General features: G+C 50.2%; 1 protein-coding gene across 1 annotated transcript; it reads right to left on the bottom strand.

Moving 5' to 3' along the window:
- Positions 1 to 5,654: 5,654 nt before the first annotated feature.
- CLRN1 (clarin 1) lies at positions 5,655 to 15,026 on the bottom strand. The gene is made up of 3 exons (XM_059822913.1): positions 14,774 to 15,026; positions 6,939 to 7,118; positions 5,655 to 5,920 (listed from the first exon to the last, which is right to left on the bottom strand). Exons 1-3 carry the CDS (start codon positions 15,024 to 15,026, stop codon positions 5,655 to 5,657), a joined length of 699 nt encoding a protein of 232 aa, XP_059678896.1.
- Between the last annotated feature and the right edge of the window lie 821 nt (positions 15,027 to 15,847).

Genomic DNA, 15,847 nt, shown 5'->3' with positions numbered 1-15,847 from the left:
TTGGGAGGAAGGCTGGGGAAGAGCTGGGTGGGAGCGTCGTGCTGAGCGTGCCGGGGTGAGCAGCACCTCGTGCTCGCGGAGCGAGAGCTCTCGCACAGAAACTCCTCTGTGCGCAGCGGAGGCTTTGCGTCAGCAGCTCCACACCACCGTGCTACCAACGGTCGTGGCTGCCAGAGTGCTTGTAAAGGGGGATGATCAAACCCAGTTAGAGCTAACCTTTTCTTCTCCCTTGAGTTTTCCCGGGTGTGGGGAGCAGAGGACAATTCCCATTGCAGTCACTGGGAGTTGTGCTATTGAGCCCTAAGTAAGTACTGAATTTGGCTAGGAAGAAAGATGCCCCTTAGGAGCTGGGCTGTAAGGGCAAAACATACTCTACTGAGTGCACCCCTGCCTAATTTATTTGCCTCCGAAGTATGCATGCTGGCACAAAAGGAGTTTGACCTGGAAAACCTCAGTCCTTCCCTCTCTGATAAGCACTGGCTTATTTCATGAGTTGACTCGTTATTAGCTCTTGTCATTTCTTCAGGTTCTTGACATAAGGAGAATAGATTTGCCTGTGGATTTGTAAATAGAATAAAATAGATCAAATCTGCTCCACATTTGTAAGCAAACTGGGATGGAGCAGGCTGATGCAAACCTGCCTCTTTCCAGGGGTTAGAAATCAGGGTGCGGGACAAGCTGCATTTCCAGATTTGGAGACTTCACAAGATTCGGGTATTTTATGGCAGAGGAGAGTGGAACCGGCTCTGCAGAGCTGGCCATCGCTAGGACCAGCCTCCAGCAAGGCTTGTGTGGCACCAGGGACGCAGAAGAGCTTTGGGTGAGGATGTGCCGTGGGGAATCCGCTCTGTGTTGAAGCACTGGGTACTTCGGCACTTTGAAGGTGTCGCATCTGCGTTAACTCCTCTGGTGCCATGGAGTGACCTGGCCCAGTGCCCCCCCTCGTGCCGGTCTCCTGCTCGTACACAGGGCACCCAGGGTCAGGGGCCGTGGGCTCTGCCCGCACCTCCTTGAGGGGGCTTCATTTTGGTAGAGACCAGGCTCAGCACCTGGATAATGCAAAGATGGGTAAAATCGACTCTTAACTCCCTTCTTCACCTGAGCAGCGCCGAGGAGCCAGGGCCGAGATGCGAGATGCTCCTCACTGCCAGCCGTCAATGAAGATGCATCAAAATGGGATGACGGTACCACACGTTTCTGCCAAGGTGTGGTATGATTTCTGTTTGGTCGTCAGTACGGGAACAGCACATGTCTTGCTGTAATGTTTCTCCACCGGCCCCTTTATTTCCCTTTGTCCTTGGTGGTTTTAACACAGTCTCCACCAAGGAATTAAACCCATCTAACTGCTGGCATTACAAGAGCCAGCAGCCCTTGGATCCCTCCTGCTCTCATCCCACGGTGCCCACCTCTCTGTGACCCACCACAAGTGATCTGAAATGGTAAGGGTGGGGTGGGCAAGTGTTTGGAGGGGCCACTGTCTTCACTCTCCGTTATGAGGTGGAGAGCATGGAAAGGGGTTTTCAGTGAGTCTTTGAGCGCAACCAAGCAAGGAGCAGCGTTAGCTGTGGCTGAGATACCGTTTGGAGGAGGTGGGGTCCTGAGGAATGAGTGGAAGTGTCATTACCCACCTCCCCCCCACCATGCCGACTGCTTCCCAGTGCCCTTTTGGGGACATCAGGTGAAATGTCAGAGAGGTTGCGACAGGGAGCAGTGTCCTGTACCCCGCTCTCGCGTTTTCCATCACCCTCTCAATAACGTCCTTGGCATTGTGTCTTCCCGCAGAACGCCAACTGAAATGTGGTTTTTCCCACCAAGCCCACACATTCTCTCGCAGCTGGTGGTGAAGACAAATCCGGGCAGCGGGACAGCAAACCGCCCAGGGCCTGACTGTGGGGTGGGAAACCGGAGGGAGGACGTGGTGGTGTAGGACACCCCATCCCTCAGCCGTGTGGAGCGTCCACACCCCCGTCCCGTCCCCCCGAGGGGCTGGTTCCCCTCGCCCCTTTTCCCACCTCCATCCAGGTCGGGCCGTTCGTGTGCCTGCCTGGTGCCCCCCGGAGAGACGTGAAGTCTGACCTTGGGGTGATGGCAGCCGAGTGACGACCCCATCCGTGTGCCGCCACCGTGCCAGAGGGGACACGGACCCCCCTGTCCCGGCCTCCAACGGCAACGATGGCTGCCGGCAAAAATAACGCAGTTAAGAAATTAATGAAACTTTGTGTTTCCACGGCAGCTTCCAATTCCAGACGTCAAAGCCCTTTGAGACAAGCGAATATTGGCCCAAGGGGGGAAACCCCCACTTGCATCAACAGGACTTCGGCACAGAACTCTCCCTACTTGGCCGTGACGTGGGTAAACACTTTGCGGTGTTGGCGAGGAAGCTGTGAAGCTTAATTAACTTCTTCCCTAGCACAACCCCAGCTCTGCGGTAACTCAGAGAGCAAAGGCTCCTCGCCAGGGCAGCAGCGCTGGCATTTCCGCAGCCGGCGCTGGGCACCCCTCCTGTGTCAGGCAGCGGGGGAGGCGTCCCTCGGCCCCCTGCTCCCCGGCCCCGGCCGTAGGGTGTCTGGCTGCGGGGTTCATCGTCCGCATGGCTTCTGCCGCACTAATGCCTGAACTGCCCCGTACCGCCGCGTCTTGCTGAGGTGTGCCATGTCTTGGCTGCTCTTTATGGAGCTATGGCCGCAGATTTCAGCGTGGGCGTTTCGCTCCTGCCGTCGCAGCAAAGTCGACTAAGTCTGTTGTTCACGCTGTTTCCAAACGATGAATGATCTCTGCCTGGGGTAGTAACTTTGACAAGAAAACCCGTTAAGGGGGATATGCTTTAGAAGGGTCCGCTATGGGAGCCAGCAGTGCGACCTCCAGGATCCCTGCTCCGGGCAGCCGCAGCAGTGGGGTGCAATACGGGTCCAGAGAGCACGACGAGCTCCACATCTGTACATGCTGCTCCTCTGTTCACCCCTACATCAGCCTTGTAGACCAGTGGTCTAAGCCTGGCACACACCCTTGTATAGATATACATACTTGTTCTATGTATTTGTGTTTGTGTGTACGCACACACACATACAGACACACATGCATACTAACCTTTTATTGGGATAGGAAAAAATCTGATTTTTCAAGAACCTTCAAAATATATATTTCTCCTCACTATACTATTTTTGTTGCTTTTTAAATCATGAAATACGCTAGTCGTAGAAATGAAGCAGGGCAGAACTCCTTTCGCTGAGGCTCTTGGATTACAAGGGAGCCACAGAGTAGATGCTGTGCTCGGCCAGGAGCGCGGGCTGCCGCAGGTCATGCTTGGTCCGACTGTTACTTCCAGCTGGTCAAACACGGATATTGTCTCAATTTTATTTTGCTAATAAGAAGTTGTTATGTTTGCCTTGGGAACTGGATACCAATGAAAATTACAGCTGGGCTCACGCTGGTGAGCGGGGTGGGATGCGGGGGGAGCGCTGGAGCCGGACTCTTTGGGCGGTGATACCCCGTGAAAACACCTGGACCCCCAGGCAGGGGCTGCTCTCTCCCGCACAGCAAGAGGGACGGGAACGGGTTTATCTTCTGCGCTGAGACACGTCTGGGCAGCTCTGTAGTTTACAGACACTGGCCAGCTCCTTCTTCAGGACTGGCGAGGGCCACTCTGAGAAAGACGCACGCGGGTGAGTACTCCGTACGTCCCACCCTGGGCGCTGCCGACTGCCACAGCTGCCGCAGAGCTGCAAAGCGGAGCAGCTTCACGAACGTCAGGAACAAGAAGGATGCAACATGACTTCTCATCATTTGCTGTAGAGTAAACAATCCCATGAGGTGCAATACAAATCACGCGTTAAGAAGATACAGTAACATTAAGAAGAATACGCATATTAATTAAGAATAAAGCGATGGAAAAAAATTGGGGGTTGTGGCAACTCGCAGCAGCCCTTACACGTTGCTGCAGTCTAGGAATACACGGTACGGCGGCGGGAGGCCGAGCTGCTTTGTAAAGGCTTTGTGGAGTAGGGGTATAGCTGACGAGCCTTTTACAAAAAACCCGGCAATGTTCTGCTCTTCGTAGTCCACGTATGAAAACTGGCATAAATGCCAGTGAGGTCACCTGGCCAGTTGCTAGGGGTTGAAGCGTATCGTTTTGAGAGGTGAGTCCTAACAGGTACCTGGGCCCGATTTTCACCACAGGTGGCTCGCTGGATGCCGGGGTGGGACTGCTCCTCACCCGCAGCTGTGGGGGAGCAGGCTCAGCCCTGCAGATAAAGGGGCAGCCGGGGCAGCGGCTGCCCCCCAGCACCTCCTCTTCTCTTTGCTCTGAATGTTGTTTCTGTGTCCTGCAAGGAGCAGCGTGTCTCCAAGGAACCCCGTAATCCCACGGAGGCAGTGTTTGGTGGCACAATGCTCTTTTCATCTATCTGCAAATCACCGGGACGAGAGCTCTGGTTGCTTTAACTGACTTGCAGAAGTTTCAGGACGCAAGAGCTGATGTGTTTGTCCATTCTGCTTCCTGCATGCCTCAAGGTAGAGAACCTCAAGTATTTCCTCATCAGTCTGCTGAGCTGCAGCGTGCCGTGTAAGCCTGTCCGTTGCGTTACTCCATTGCTGCCCTTTGCCAAAGGTTTTGATTTTGTTTGTTTGTATTGTTTGATGAGAGAGAGCTTGCAGGGCTGTTTTCTGGGCAGGGTTCTTCGTGCTTCTGACCGTGAGGCTTTGGGAGGATGCAGCAGAACGTGGAAGGTGTCTGGTTTGCATTCCTGTCGCTTTGCTGTGGGAAATGCTCTTTGCCTTGGTGTGTTGCGGGGGGGTTGTTCAGCAGCACCAAGCCAGGCTGCCTCTCTCGGGCAAGCAGGAGGGAGCATTTGCTATCTCCTCTGCACCCTGCATTGCTGTGTGTATCTCTAACCAAGATCACGAAGCCCCCAGCTATAGTGAACACTCGGGGAAATGAGGGCTTTTGGGACTTCAGGGTCAAAGAATTACCATTTGGTTTGTCAAAAGTAAAAACCCCAAAAGAGAGCTTTATGGACAGAAACAATGATGTTGCCATGCGTGTGATGCTAGATTAAAGGGTTAGTGGTGGGTTCAGGTGTTTGGGTTTTGTCCTGCCAGCACTCGCTGTAGCGTTGTGCTCCTTCTCAGCATTGTGCTTCTGAGATGGGGCCTGATGCCTGTTACCAGCGAAGCCCATACGTTTTCTTTTCTCTTGTTTGGTGCCTGTAGATCTGTTGGGCGTCCTTGTTCTCCACTGCCCTGCCGCAGTAACAACTGCATCCCCGCCTTCACAAGGGCTAAAGGGTAAAACTGCTGCTGGTGATAGCGTGTGCCTCTATTGCAACCCATTTATTTTACTTTCCAGACCCAGTCCAATGCTATTGATATTCCTAGTTTTCTTCATACCAGCTACTTTTCAAATAACTTACTGGGAAAAAGGAAATGTCTTCATAAGGTCTTTCTTACCCCAAGAAAGAGAGGGTATTTTGATCTAGGCGTTACCAAATAGCATGTCGTCTTTTGTTTACTGCATATGCCATATTGGCATTTATTTGAAACCTTCACTTTTTTCAAACTTCTTTAGAGCTAATCGTTTAAACGTTGGTACATCTGGTGGTTGTTGAATGTAGCAGCGATGAACCTCTTTGCTTGAAATGTTCTTAAAGTATGTCGTTCTAATACATCAGGTCAACTGCTCCAGTGGTTGTCCCTGAATCTTTTGATTTTGAAAAGGGAAAATCGAATCCAGCGAATCGTATCAACAAGGCATTCAGGAAGTGCACCAGGGAGCAAACCAGGACGATCCAGAATGAATTTGCAAACTGTTCACTGTGAGTCTTGAACGTAAAACTTCCCTCTTTGAAATTAGCTATTTTCTCCGAAAGGTGATGGATCTTCACTTCTGAAGAGAAGAGAATCATGATGAGGCAACCACAGGAACCTGAAACAGAGGGGGAGAAGTTCATCATCTCAGCAGCCCCCGCAGCAAGGGCGTGTGATGTACATCACAACCAAATGCCATATTGATAGTGTTGTTATGGCCACCGTAACTTAGCTTTAACAGGGATTAGTTTTAGAATCCAAGCCAGCAGCTATGGAAATCGGTAAGCTTTTAAAATTGAATTTGGCTTAGGACCCATACTGTTTAGCATGGCTGCTTTAGTGCCCTGATCCAGCAAAGGATCTGTGCTCTTTTCCAGCTTAGCTACTCATTGTCCCATTGAACATAACTGAACTGTCTGCACGTCTAAAGATATGTATGTACTTAAATATGTACTTAAGTCATTTATCGAATTAACATTGTAATATGTCATACCTTGTCAGCAACACAGAGAATGGGCTTTACCTTCTCTGTAGGTGCCAGAGACAGGGATGATGGTCCCTTTCCCCGCTGACAGCGTTTTGTCAGAGACCACCTTCACAGCGAGTTGCTGTCTCTCCCTCTTTGCCTCTCAATTCCTTCCTTCCTTGAGAAAGTCTTGCTGGTGGAAGCTGTGGTCTCGCTTACACGCCTGGAAATCTCCGAGCGGTTGCTTCACTGACTTTTGATTTGGTTTTTTTCCCCTTTCCACCCCTCCGGTGTGATTCCCAGTTCTGACAGTGTGCTGTGTGTCCGTGATGTGCCCCCAGCTCCGGGTCCCCACGGCTCATGGGCACCATCCCCTTTTTCTGCCAGCTTACGCAGAAGGGCCGGGGCGCTGGGGCTGCCTGCACCCGTACCCATCCCACCGCTCACCCTCACGGAAGATTTCGGCATTTTATCTCTTAAGTCCAATTTGGAAAAACCACGTTTTGCTGTATCAAAACCATCCACCTTTCTGCCCAGTTTTATTTTGCCAGTTTAGAGTCCCTGCAGCCACGGTCCCTAATGTGGTCTCCTACACTGGTAAATTGGTCACGGCAAGTAGCAAACATGGACAGGCATTAGCCCGATAGGCCAAGGGTGGAGTGGTACTTACAGGCGATGAAGCTCCAGAGGTACAGCCCGACGGGGCCGTGCAGAGTTTCGTAAGGGCTGCCAAAAGCATTGAACATGAAGAAACCTGCTCCCACCAGAGCAAAGACGATCAGTACTGTACAGAAGAGAATGACACTAACATGGATACTTGCAGGGATAATTTTGAGCAAATCTGGAAAAACTAAAAACAAAACAAACAAAATGTTATTATATATAGTAGGAAAAGTTGTTGTAGAAGTCAGGCCAGGGATTTCTTGCTGGTTTGTGATAATTATTTTAAATTGTGCTCTTCCAAATGCAACCAAAGATGAAAATGAAGTTATTAACTAGAAACAGGTTTTCACAGATGTTTGGAGGCAGAAGCATTTTGTGATACTCGGAAGTGTAGACTGGCCAGGAGAGAAAGACCAGCTCCAGGGAAAGCCTCTCCTGCCCTTCCCAAGCGTGTTTCCCTATGTGCGTTATTCCCCCTGCCCCGTCGCACCCCGTGTGGGATGCGGAATGGTCCCTCCATGGTCCCAGCACCGTGCCCACGGCCGGCCGTGCCGGGCTCTCCCGGGTGCGACCCCCAGCACCTCCAGCTCTTTAAACGCTGGGGACCTGTTCCAGATCAGCATCCCCGGCGGCTGCTCCCTCAGCGCGGTGTGTTGGCAGGCAGAACAGCCTCCGCTGCACCTGTGGGTGCTGCTAAGGGTGGGGAGAGGTTTTGGGGGTTATTCGCTCCTCGGAAACCAGACCGTGCAGATGCAAGGTGGAGGGTAACGTGCCTACCATCTACCTAGGGGGTATTTGGTCCTCAACGTGAACAGCATATTCTTAGAAAACCAATTGGAAGCTCTACTTGAGGAAGCAGGTCTGCCTTGCATCGGTCTGCACGGTGGTGTGAAGGGCTGCTCACAGCGCCCGCGTTATGGGTCTGATCTCTCGTCCCTCAGCTGGAGGCTTGGCCACCTACTCTTCTCTTTTGGAGGGTGGGACAGTAAATCCAGCAACAGACTCTCTGCATGTATGCTCATGAGGTCTCACTGAGGGACATGAGATTGGAAATGGAATTATACCTGCTTGGCTCGTTCACTGAACGGAGGGCAACTGATATTTATTTGCCTGCCTGGATCTTTATCAGCTTGTGGGCTTGGTTGCAGTCAACGTGTGTGTCACTCCTACACCTGACCCTGCCTGGGGTGGTCAGCAACTCATACGAAACACGTTTCTCAGACCGGATTGTTCTGGTCGATAGAGTCTTGTATTTATTTTATTTTCCAAAACACAGGTGCAGGGAGGATAAGGTGAGGATGAGAAGTTCCTGACTCTGTGTCAGTGTCCGTACCGTGTGTGTTGTGTGTCTTGTGGTACCCGGGACAGGGTGAGGTAGTTCCCCTTCCCAAGGGATGCTTCCTCGGGCTCCCCCTCCCCGGGGTGGGTGCGTGGGCAGGGAGGAGGCAGGGCAGCCCCTGTGCGCACAGGGGTCCCTCGGGGTCCCTCTCCCTCCCACCGGCCTCTTGGTCCGGACCACGTCACGGGCAATGCGTGAGGGACCAGTCCTTGGGAACATTCAAGTCCTGGCTGCGTGGACGAGCAAGGAGGTCACCGGGCAGGTGACACCGAAGGCTCCCTCCGCCTCGGGTGGGCGCTGCTTTGATTTGCAGCGGCGCATGCTCTTTACATATGTCCGATGTGTGGAAGCCCACGGATGTTGGGGTCTGACCGCTTCGCCTGCTCGGGAAGCGAAGCGCTGCTCCTGGCTGGGGTGCTGATTTCCACCCTATTTCAGAGCAGTGATTCCACCACTTTCACTTTCACAAATATACAGTTTTGTCAAGTTTATACCTGGAGAATTTCAGCTAAAAAGATGTGGGTTTTTTCTGAAAACCTTAAGCAATAAGTGTGTGAATTAAAAGGTCCACACTTTCTTATGAAGAAGCAGGAAATCATTAGTGAAGCCGTGGTGCTGACATGCTGGGAGGTTAAATGTGTTGTGCACTGCCTGTTGCTGGGAGACATTGAAGGCTCCAGGAACGTATGAGATCTGGGGACAGTAACGTGTGAAGCTGTTTACAGCACAGAGACTCCCTGTCAAAATCCACCAACAGTTATTGCCAAAGAGACGTGCAGGCACCTAAAAGGATCGGAGGTTTCCTACCTCCTACGTTTTGGCACTTTTCTATTTTTAGAAAATAGAAAAAAATTGGTATTTGGATAAAAATCCTGAAAAATAGAAAAAGGATATATTTCTGTACATACCTTAATCTCTTAGATTATTAAAAAAATGAAATATGATACTAAAGAGGGAGAAATTCATAAAGGTTACATCAAAGAGTTATTTGCAACAAACTCTCTGAATGAAATTTTGAAAGAATAAGCAAATTTTATACGATCAAAATTTTCTCCCCTGTATTTCCCCAAGTAAAACACTTGTGGAATGTTTTGTGTCTGGAAGCACGAAGCCAAAAAGGGAAGATGCTAAATCAACGCGAGGAAACGGAGAAAGCCCACAATAAAAAAGTGGGCTACCAAGATAAAATCAGACGGCACAAACAAAATGCGTGTGGAGCTGTGAAGGCTGGTGCTGCCCCGTGCCAGCTCTCCTCCTGCCGGGGGGGAAATGCCGATTGTTCGCAGCAGAGCTTTGCTCCATGGAGTTGAGAGCAAGAAGGCTGCTGCTTGGTAGGTGCGAGTACTGCGCGTGTTATGCAGTCAACACGACGCTTTCACCACGTGCTACGTAATTTTAAGTTTCCAAAAGCTGGAAACTTTCACATCAGCTGCATTTGCCATTACAGCACTTGTGCCAGTCGCTGCCCCGCGAGAGCCCCAGAGCCGGTCGGGAGTGCGACAGTGGCAGCCAAATGGCATGTGCAGTTTTGCGCTTACAATTGATTATTGCTGCCTGACGGACTGTATGCTGTGCGGAGCTCCAGCCGCGTAATGGCCAGCGTGACCACCTATGCAAAAATTTAGGAATACTTTAAGTATTTTTATGCAGCTTTTTAGCTACTATTGCAAATTGTGATCCTGCTTAGCTAGGGCACGAGGGATAGTCAATCAGACTCAGTACGAGAGAATAATTTTTAATCATTCATGTTTGTTTGGCAACAACGGGTATTTTAGAAGGAATCATCAAACACACTTAACTGCTCCTGATCCACAGGGGCACGATTAAAGCGGGGGTAGTAACGCCTCGGCGCTGCCTCGCTGCGGCTGTAACGTGCAGAGAGTAAAAAAGCCTCACATAAATTACTCTGCCTTGTAAAATGTTTACCAGCAAACAGTGCTGCAGCTCGCCACACAGTAAACACAGAGAAGCAGGTAATGTGGCGGGCGTTAAGTCAATTTATCGCCCTAACTAAAGGAAAGGGAAATTAAGGAAGCAAATGTTTGCAAACTATTCTTGAAGCTGTCTTAAATATCACCTTTTGCGTTGTTGATGGCTGGCTGGGAGCAGAGAGGGGGACCTGGTGCCCACGGGGGACCATGGCCCGGGGACCCTCACCGGGCACAGGGGCACAAGAGGGCACGCGGAGCCCTGCGCCCACCGTCCGCGATGCTGCATGAGCGCTCACAGCTTCCACGGGTAACGGAGGAGCCGCCTGCGCCTGGGGACGGCAGCGGCCCAGGGCTCCGCTCCGCCGGACCCCCTTCCCTGAGGCATCCCCGCCGGCCGGCTCCCGAGCGCAGGGAGCTGGTGGCTGCCAGGTCTAGGTCAGGAAGAGAACTGCTTGCTGCTTGTGCAAGTGCAAGTGCCGCACACAGCAAACTACCTGTTTGCTAAATGTACCTATTTATCTAAAGGAAGAATTTGCCTGCATAAAAGGTTACTTCTGCTGATGGCGACTTATTGTCCAGTTTGGCCGCCGGTGCTTAAATTCCTTATATCATCCTAGTAAAATACAAAGCATGTTTTAGAAACTAGACCTTGTGTATGGGACTTCGTATGACATATTTCATGTAGTTACAGGCATAAGAAGCAGTCGTACTCTTAGTGTGGTACAAGGTACAACTTTACGGTTGTACCACTCAGGCTAGCCAACGAAAAGGCTGAAGAGCCCCTTCCTGTGCAGAATTTCTACAAGGAATAACATTAGTTCTTGCAAGGCTACCTGATGTTTTGGGAGAAGATGCAAAACTGTGTACTTAATAACACAATTTTGTATTGTTTATTTTGAGAAAATGCATTACTGCATTGTATTGAATCTCTCCCTTGGCACCTGCATTTATAGTGGTTTATGTCATTAAAATTGTATATGTCGCATACCAGGAAAAATTAATTCCAGCAGCTATGTTGTCTTGAAAGAAAAACATTCCTTCATTGTAATGAATGAAATTGTGTGTTTAAGTATGCACGCCAGTGACCTTTAGAAAATGAACTGCTGACCCAGAAGCTGATGAGAATCAGCAAGAACAAATGAAGCAGAAGGCTTTCCCGCGCCGAACCGGGTTTGCTGGCAGAGCAAATTCATTTTACAATTAAGAGATCTAGTGGTCAGAGGGGAGCATTTAACGGGAACAAACACAGAACTAAATCACTGAGCCTATTTTCCATGCCTTTTCTTCTCAGACATGCTAAAATGCACTTCAGTGCACTAAACTGAGGATGTGTGCATTGTATAGGGTTATCCTGCTTTCCGGGACGCTCCCAGTGAGCTTCCGAGAGCTCCGACTTGGATGGGGCGGGTCTGCTGCAGCCCCAGAGAACGGGAAGCAGCCTCCTTTTAAGTGGTCTCTGAAGTGAACGCTTCTAGTAGAGGCATGTTTTGCTAAGGCACCCAACCACTGTTTCTAAATATAAATCCTACTAAAGTAAGTGCATTTGCTTTTTAATCTAAATAAAAGATGGTCTGAGAACAATTTCTGAGGAGGACATCAATGCTTCCACCCTCAGCTGTCAGTGAAAGCTCACGGAGGCAAAGCCTGCCCTGCGGACTGCCGCGGTGCGTCCAACGGGGCTTGTGAAATCGTTCAGGCTGTAACGGGGCTACCTTTCAGGGGTACACAGTGCCGACGATCGCCTCGTAGCATTACCTTTTCGGAGTGCCGTGTGAAGGGTGCCAGTGCAGGCAAGTAAGACTGACAAGACGGGCTTGCGATATCGTGAGTGAGACCTATTGAAACCTTCCCCTATTAATGCTTGGCTTGCACGGAAGGAGAATAAAGGTAAAAGAATGCTCTCTTAGGCAAGCTTGGGTGGAGTCTGTGGCGGGTGGAGGCTCTGGGGTTGGGTTTCTGACCCCGGTGCCTCACCTGCAGCAGCAGAGCTAGCAGGGCTGATGGTCTGCGGGGACTGATGGTCTGCGGGGACCGATGCCCCATGGGCTGGGACGCTGGAAACAAGGCTGCTCTCCTCGGGGAGGGATGCTGCGCCCTCCTGGGCATGGCAGCAGCTTCACTTCTGACTTGAGGAGTCCAGGCATAAGAGGAAATCCAGCCTTGATTTCAGATCCTGGGAACAGGCATTAAAGCACATGCTTCAAACCTCATTTTCCCTTTCTGAAAACGAGAACGGTGGTATTTACTGATGTTGAGTCAATTACTTTTTCAATGTTTTCTTCTTACGCAATTCCTGAAAGCCGTGGAGTTCTTTGAATATGTACATGAGGCACTCATATTAAAGAAATTAATTTTGAATATTGTCCTGTGCTGTAGGATTCTGCAGCTCTGTGCGACCACTCAGGTGTGGTTTTTTTGACCGTTCCAAAGTGGGTTGCTTAGCTGGGACTAATTAAAAACTTCATGTTGTATAATTTCTGTTCTTTGGTTACGTCTGTGTTTATGTGCTCCGTTGAAAGAACAGTTATGCAGGTTTGGTAAACATTTGGATAGGAAAGCTTGGTTACATGAGATTCCTGAGAGCATGGATAGAAAGCGTATGGCCATAGCGAGAGCAAACTCACAGAATCACAGAATCACTAAGGTTGGAAAAGACCTGTGAGATCACCAAGACTCCTTTAACTCCGGAATATTCCTGGTTGAAAATGCTCTGCAGTACTTGCACAGATCCAGAGCTTCTCTGTCTGTAGCACTGTGAGATATTCAAAAATATGTGATGATTGATATTGTTGAATCATCGCAAACAAGCTGCGCATTTGTATTCTCTCTTGTACCTGTAATATTAATTCACACCGCCCACAAAATTAAAATTCTTTTGAAACTATTGCTATAGTCACACTGGCTGTGTATTAAAATATTTCAGCCATAACAAGATGAAATGTACAGATGGGAGCCCGAATGCATGGCACATCAATGAAATGGTTTAGAAGTATCTAAGTAACAAATGTGTGAAAAGAACATTATTAGCAAGAGAAGCCAAGGGGCTGTCTCGACTGCGGCTCCTCTGGCGTGGGGGCTGTCTGGCGTGGCTGGGTTTCGTCCTGCCTCGTGCACGGAGCCGATGTGGATCAGCGAGGGATGCCCCGCGTCTTGCCGCACGCCGAGGCCGCTGTGGGCGACCCTCCCATACCTTGACTTGCACCCAGTCGGCCACTGCTTCATTCTGCTGCCGCTCTCCCTGCCCGGGGAGCTCCCGCGGGGGGCCAGGCGGGCCCCAGGGCTGCTCAGCCGGGCTCCGTCCCGCGGCCGGGGGGTGCGGGAATTGGGGTGCGCACCCGGCCAGGGCCCGCGCGAGGCTGCCCGCAGGGGACGGCCCCGGCCCGGGGCTGCAGCTGCACCTTGTCCTCGCTTTACAGCGGTTCAGCTGTGCCTCAGAGCTCTCTCGCTGCAACGAACCTGGACAAATGTCAGTCTCGGAGCTGCTGATGGCTAGCGGCTTTGCCGGCTGTGGTTCATAACAATTTCACCCACAGCAGAAAAGTAATTCCTTGGGATTTAGCAGACCCCCCTGAAAATTCACCCCAGCCTATAACCGGCAGGGTGGAATATCGGCACGCTGTGACGGCAAACAAAGCAATGGAGAGGAGAACTTCAGCTGTATAAATAGACTAGTGATGGAATTTAGTATTATATTAAGATTCACCATCTCTAATTAAATTAATTCGGTCTACTAATTTGGAAAAATATTATATAGTAAACAATTTCTGATACCTGACCTGGTAACCTTACCTTGTCTTAAATGACTCACGTAAGCGATTCACCAGTGCCGTTTTAGCAAAATGCTTCTAAACTGTTTTGTAATAACTTCAGGTGGCATATTGTGCATATTACAAATGGCTGTTTGTTATTATCTGCTTAATGTGCTGCTATATGCAAACTGTGTGTTCACTTGATCATTTTATTGATCTTCTTATTCTTGAAGATAAATAGGTTATGAATATTACATGTAAAGCAAAACCGTTGCTAATAGTCTTTGATAAAATTCTGTATGCCAGATACCACGTTCGGTTTGTAGATCAGCCGACGGAGCGTCAGCTGCATCAACCAGCCATTTTTCCAATTATTGCAGCAGCTCGCTAACTTTTTGGCTGCTTTGTTTCTCAACAGCAGCCAAGCGTATCTATGCCCCAGCTCTTTCATGAGGTTTCTGCTAGTTTAGTTCATTCCTTCATGACAGCATAGAGGATGTAACGTTGACACACACACACAGAGGAAGATGATTAATTGAAAAACAAAAACATTCTTTTTTTAAATACTACAAATCTTCTGAGCTATAGATATCTGTGTAACTGAAATATAGATTGTTGAAAATGCTAGTGTGGCTTTACTAGTATCAGAAAAGAAGTAGTTTGAACCTGAAGATCAGAACGCTGTAATGGCAGCATTTGCTTCAGAATATGTCATGCTTGCTGGGCTCTGTGTATGAGCAAGGGGACACTGGGCAGCTCTCTCCCTGCTCCCCTGGCCGTCAGCAGCGCGGTGTTAAATAATTCGAACACCATTGCTACTCACATGAAAACTGGAAAGGTCTCCCCCCGAGCCCGCACTGCCTCACACGCTCGCCGTAGAAAAGCCCATACTGGATTTCACCAATAAACTTCTCCAGCTCCTGGCCGGTGGCATTGACGAGCAGGGCTCCCGTCTTGCAGAGTATCGTCCCCTTAACCCACAGCTGCGTGCCGACGGCTGCCGCGGTCCCCAGCGCACAAGCAAAGCTCAGCACCCCGGCTATGCAAAAGATAATTTTCTTCTGCTGGGCTGGCATGGTGGCGTGCAAAGTCTCCGGAGGGACGCAGCTTTCAGCAAGGCAGCGACAAGGTCTTCATCAGCACAGCAAACAGCCGAGCTCCCCGGACAGAGCCCCGGGCGCCCAGCCAGCCCTGCTCGCGGTGGGAGCCCTCTCCTTAGGGAGCTCCAGCGACCCTCCACGAGGCACACGTTTCCTGAAAGATGCTGTGAAGGTTTTTCTTCCCCGTCCCCTTCTGCACAGCTCCAGCTCGCACACTAATGTGTTTAAATAAGCTGGAAAACAGAGCAGTTCATAGAGTGTTTCAGTGCATCCTCTGTCACTCGATAACAAGGGTTTAAGATGACAGAAGGAGCCTCTCTGTAATTCGATGAGTGCTCGGCTCCTGCCAGCCCCGTCTGATTGGGCGAGCGGGGGGGATTTCAGAGACAGGCTTGGCTGCCGCGTCTCATTATCTGCTCTCCAAAAGAATTTTTCAGAGGGTTTTATTTTTCCAAGTTTTCCTCTAAAGCTAGCAATGCTGAGCTCTTCCGTTCTTTTTCTTTTGGGGTTTTTCTTTCTTTTTTTGGTTGTTGTTCCTAAGGCAACGGCACAGGTAACGCACAGCGCACCCGCTAAGCCAGGACGCCCTCTCCGCGGTACTTGGTTGCATTTGGGCCCTTGCTTTTCCCTGGCAAGGGCAGCGTGTCTGTTATGTATTGTACCGGTTTGGCTGCAGTGTGTAGGATGCTCAAACTTTTCAGTTCAGGTTTCAAATATGCACAAATACATTTTCTCTTACTTCTTTACAGAAGACCCAGTCTACGCCAAGGCTCGGCGGCATGCCGGCTCCCCGTGGC

Source organism: Gavia stellata, chromosome 11, assembly GCF_030936135.1.
Source record: "Gavia stellata isolate bGavSte3 chromosome 11, bGavSte3.hap2, whole genome shotgun sequence".
In the NCBI taxonomy this organism is placed as follows: Eukaryota; Metazoa; Chordata; class Aves; order Gaviiformes; family Gaviidae; genus Gavia; species Gavia stellata.
This window is presented reverse-complemented; position numbering and strand designations above follow the sequence as displayed.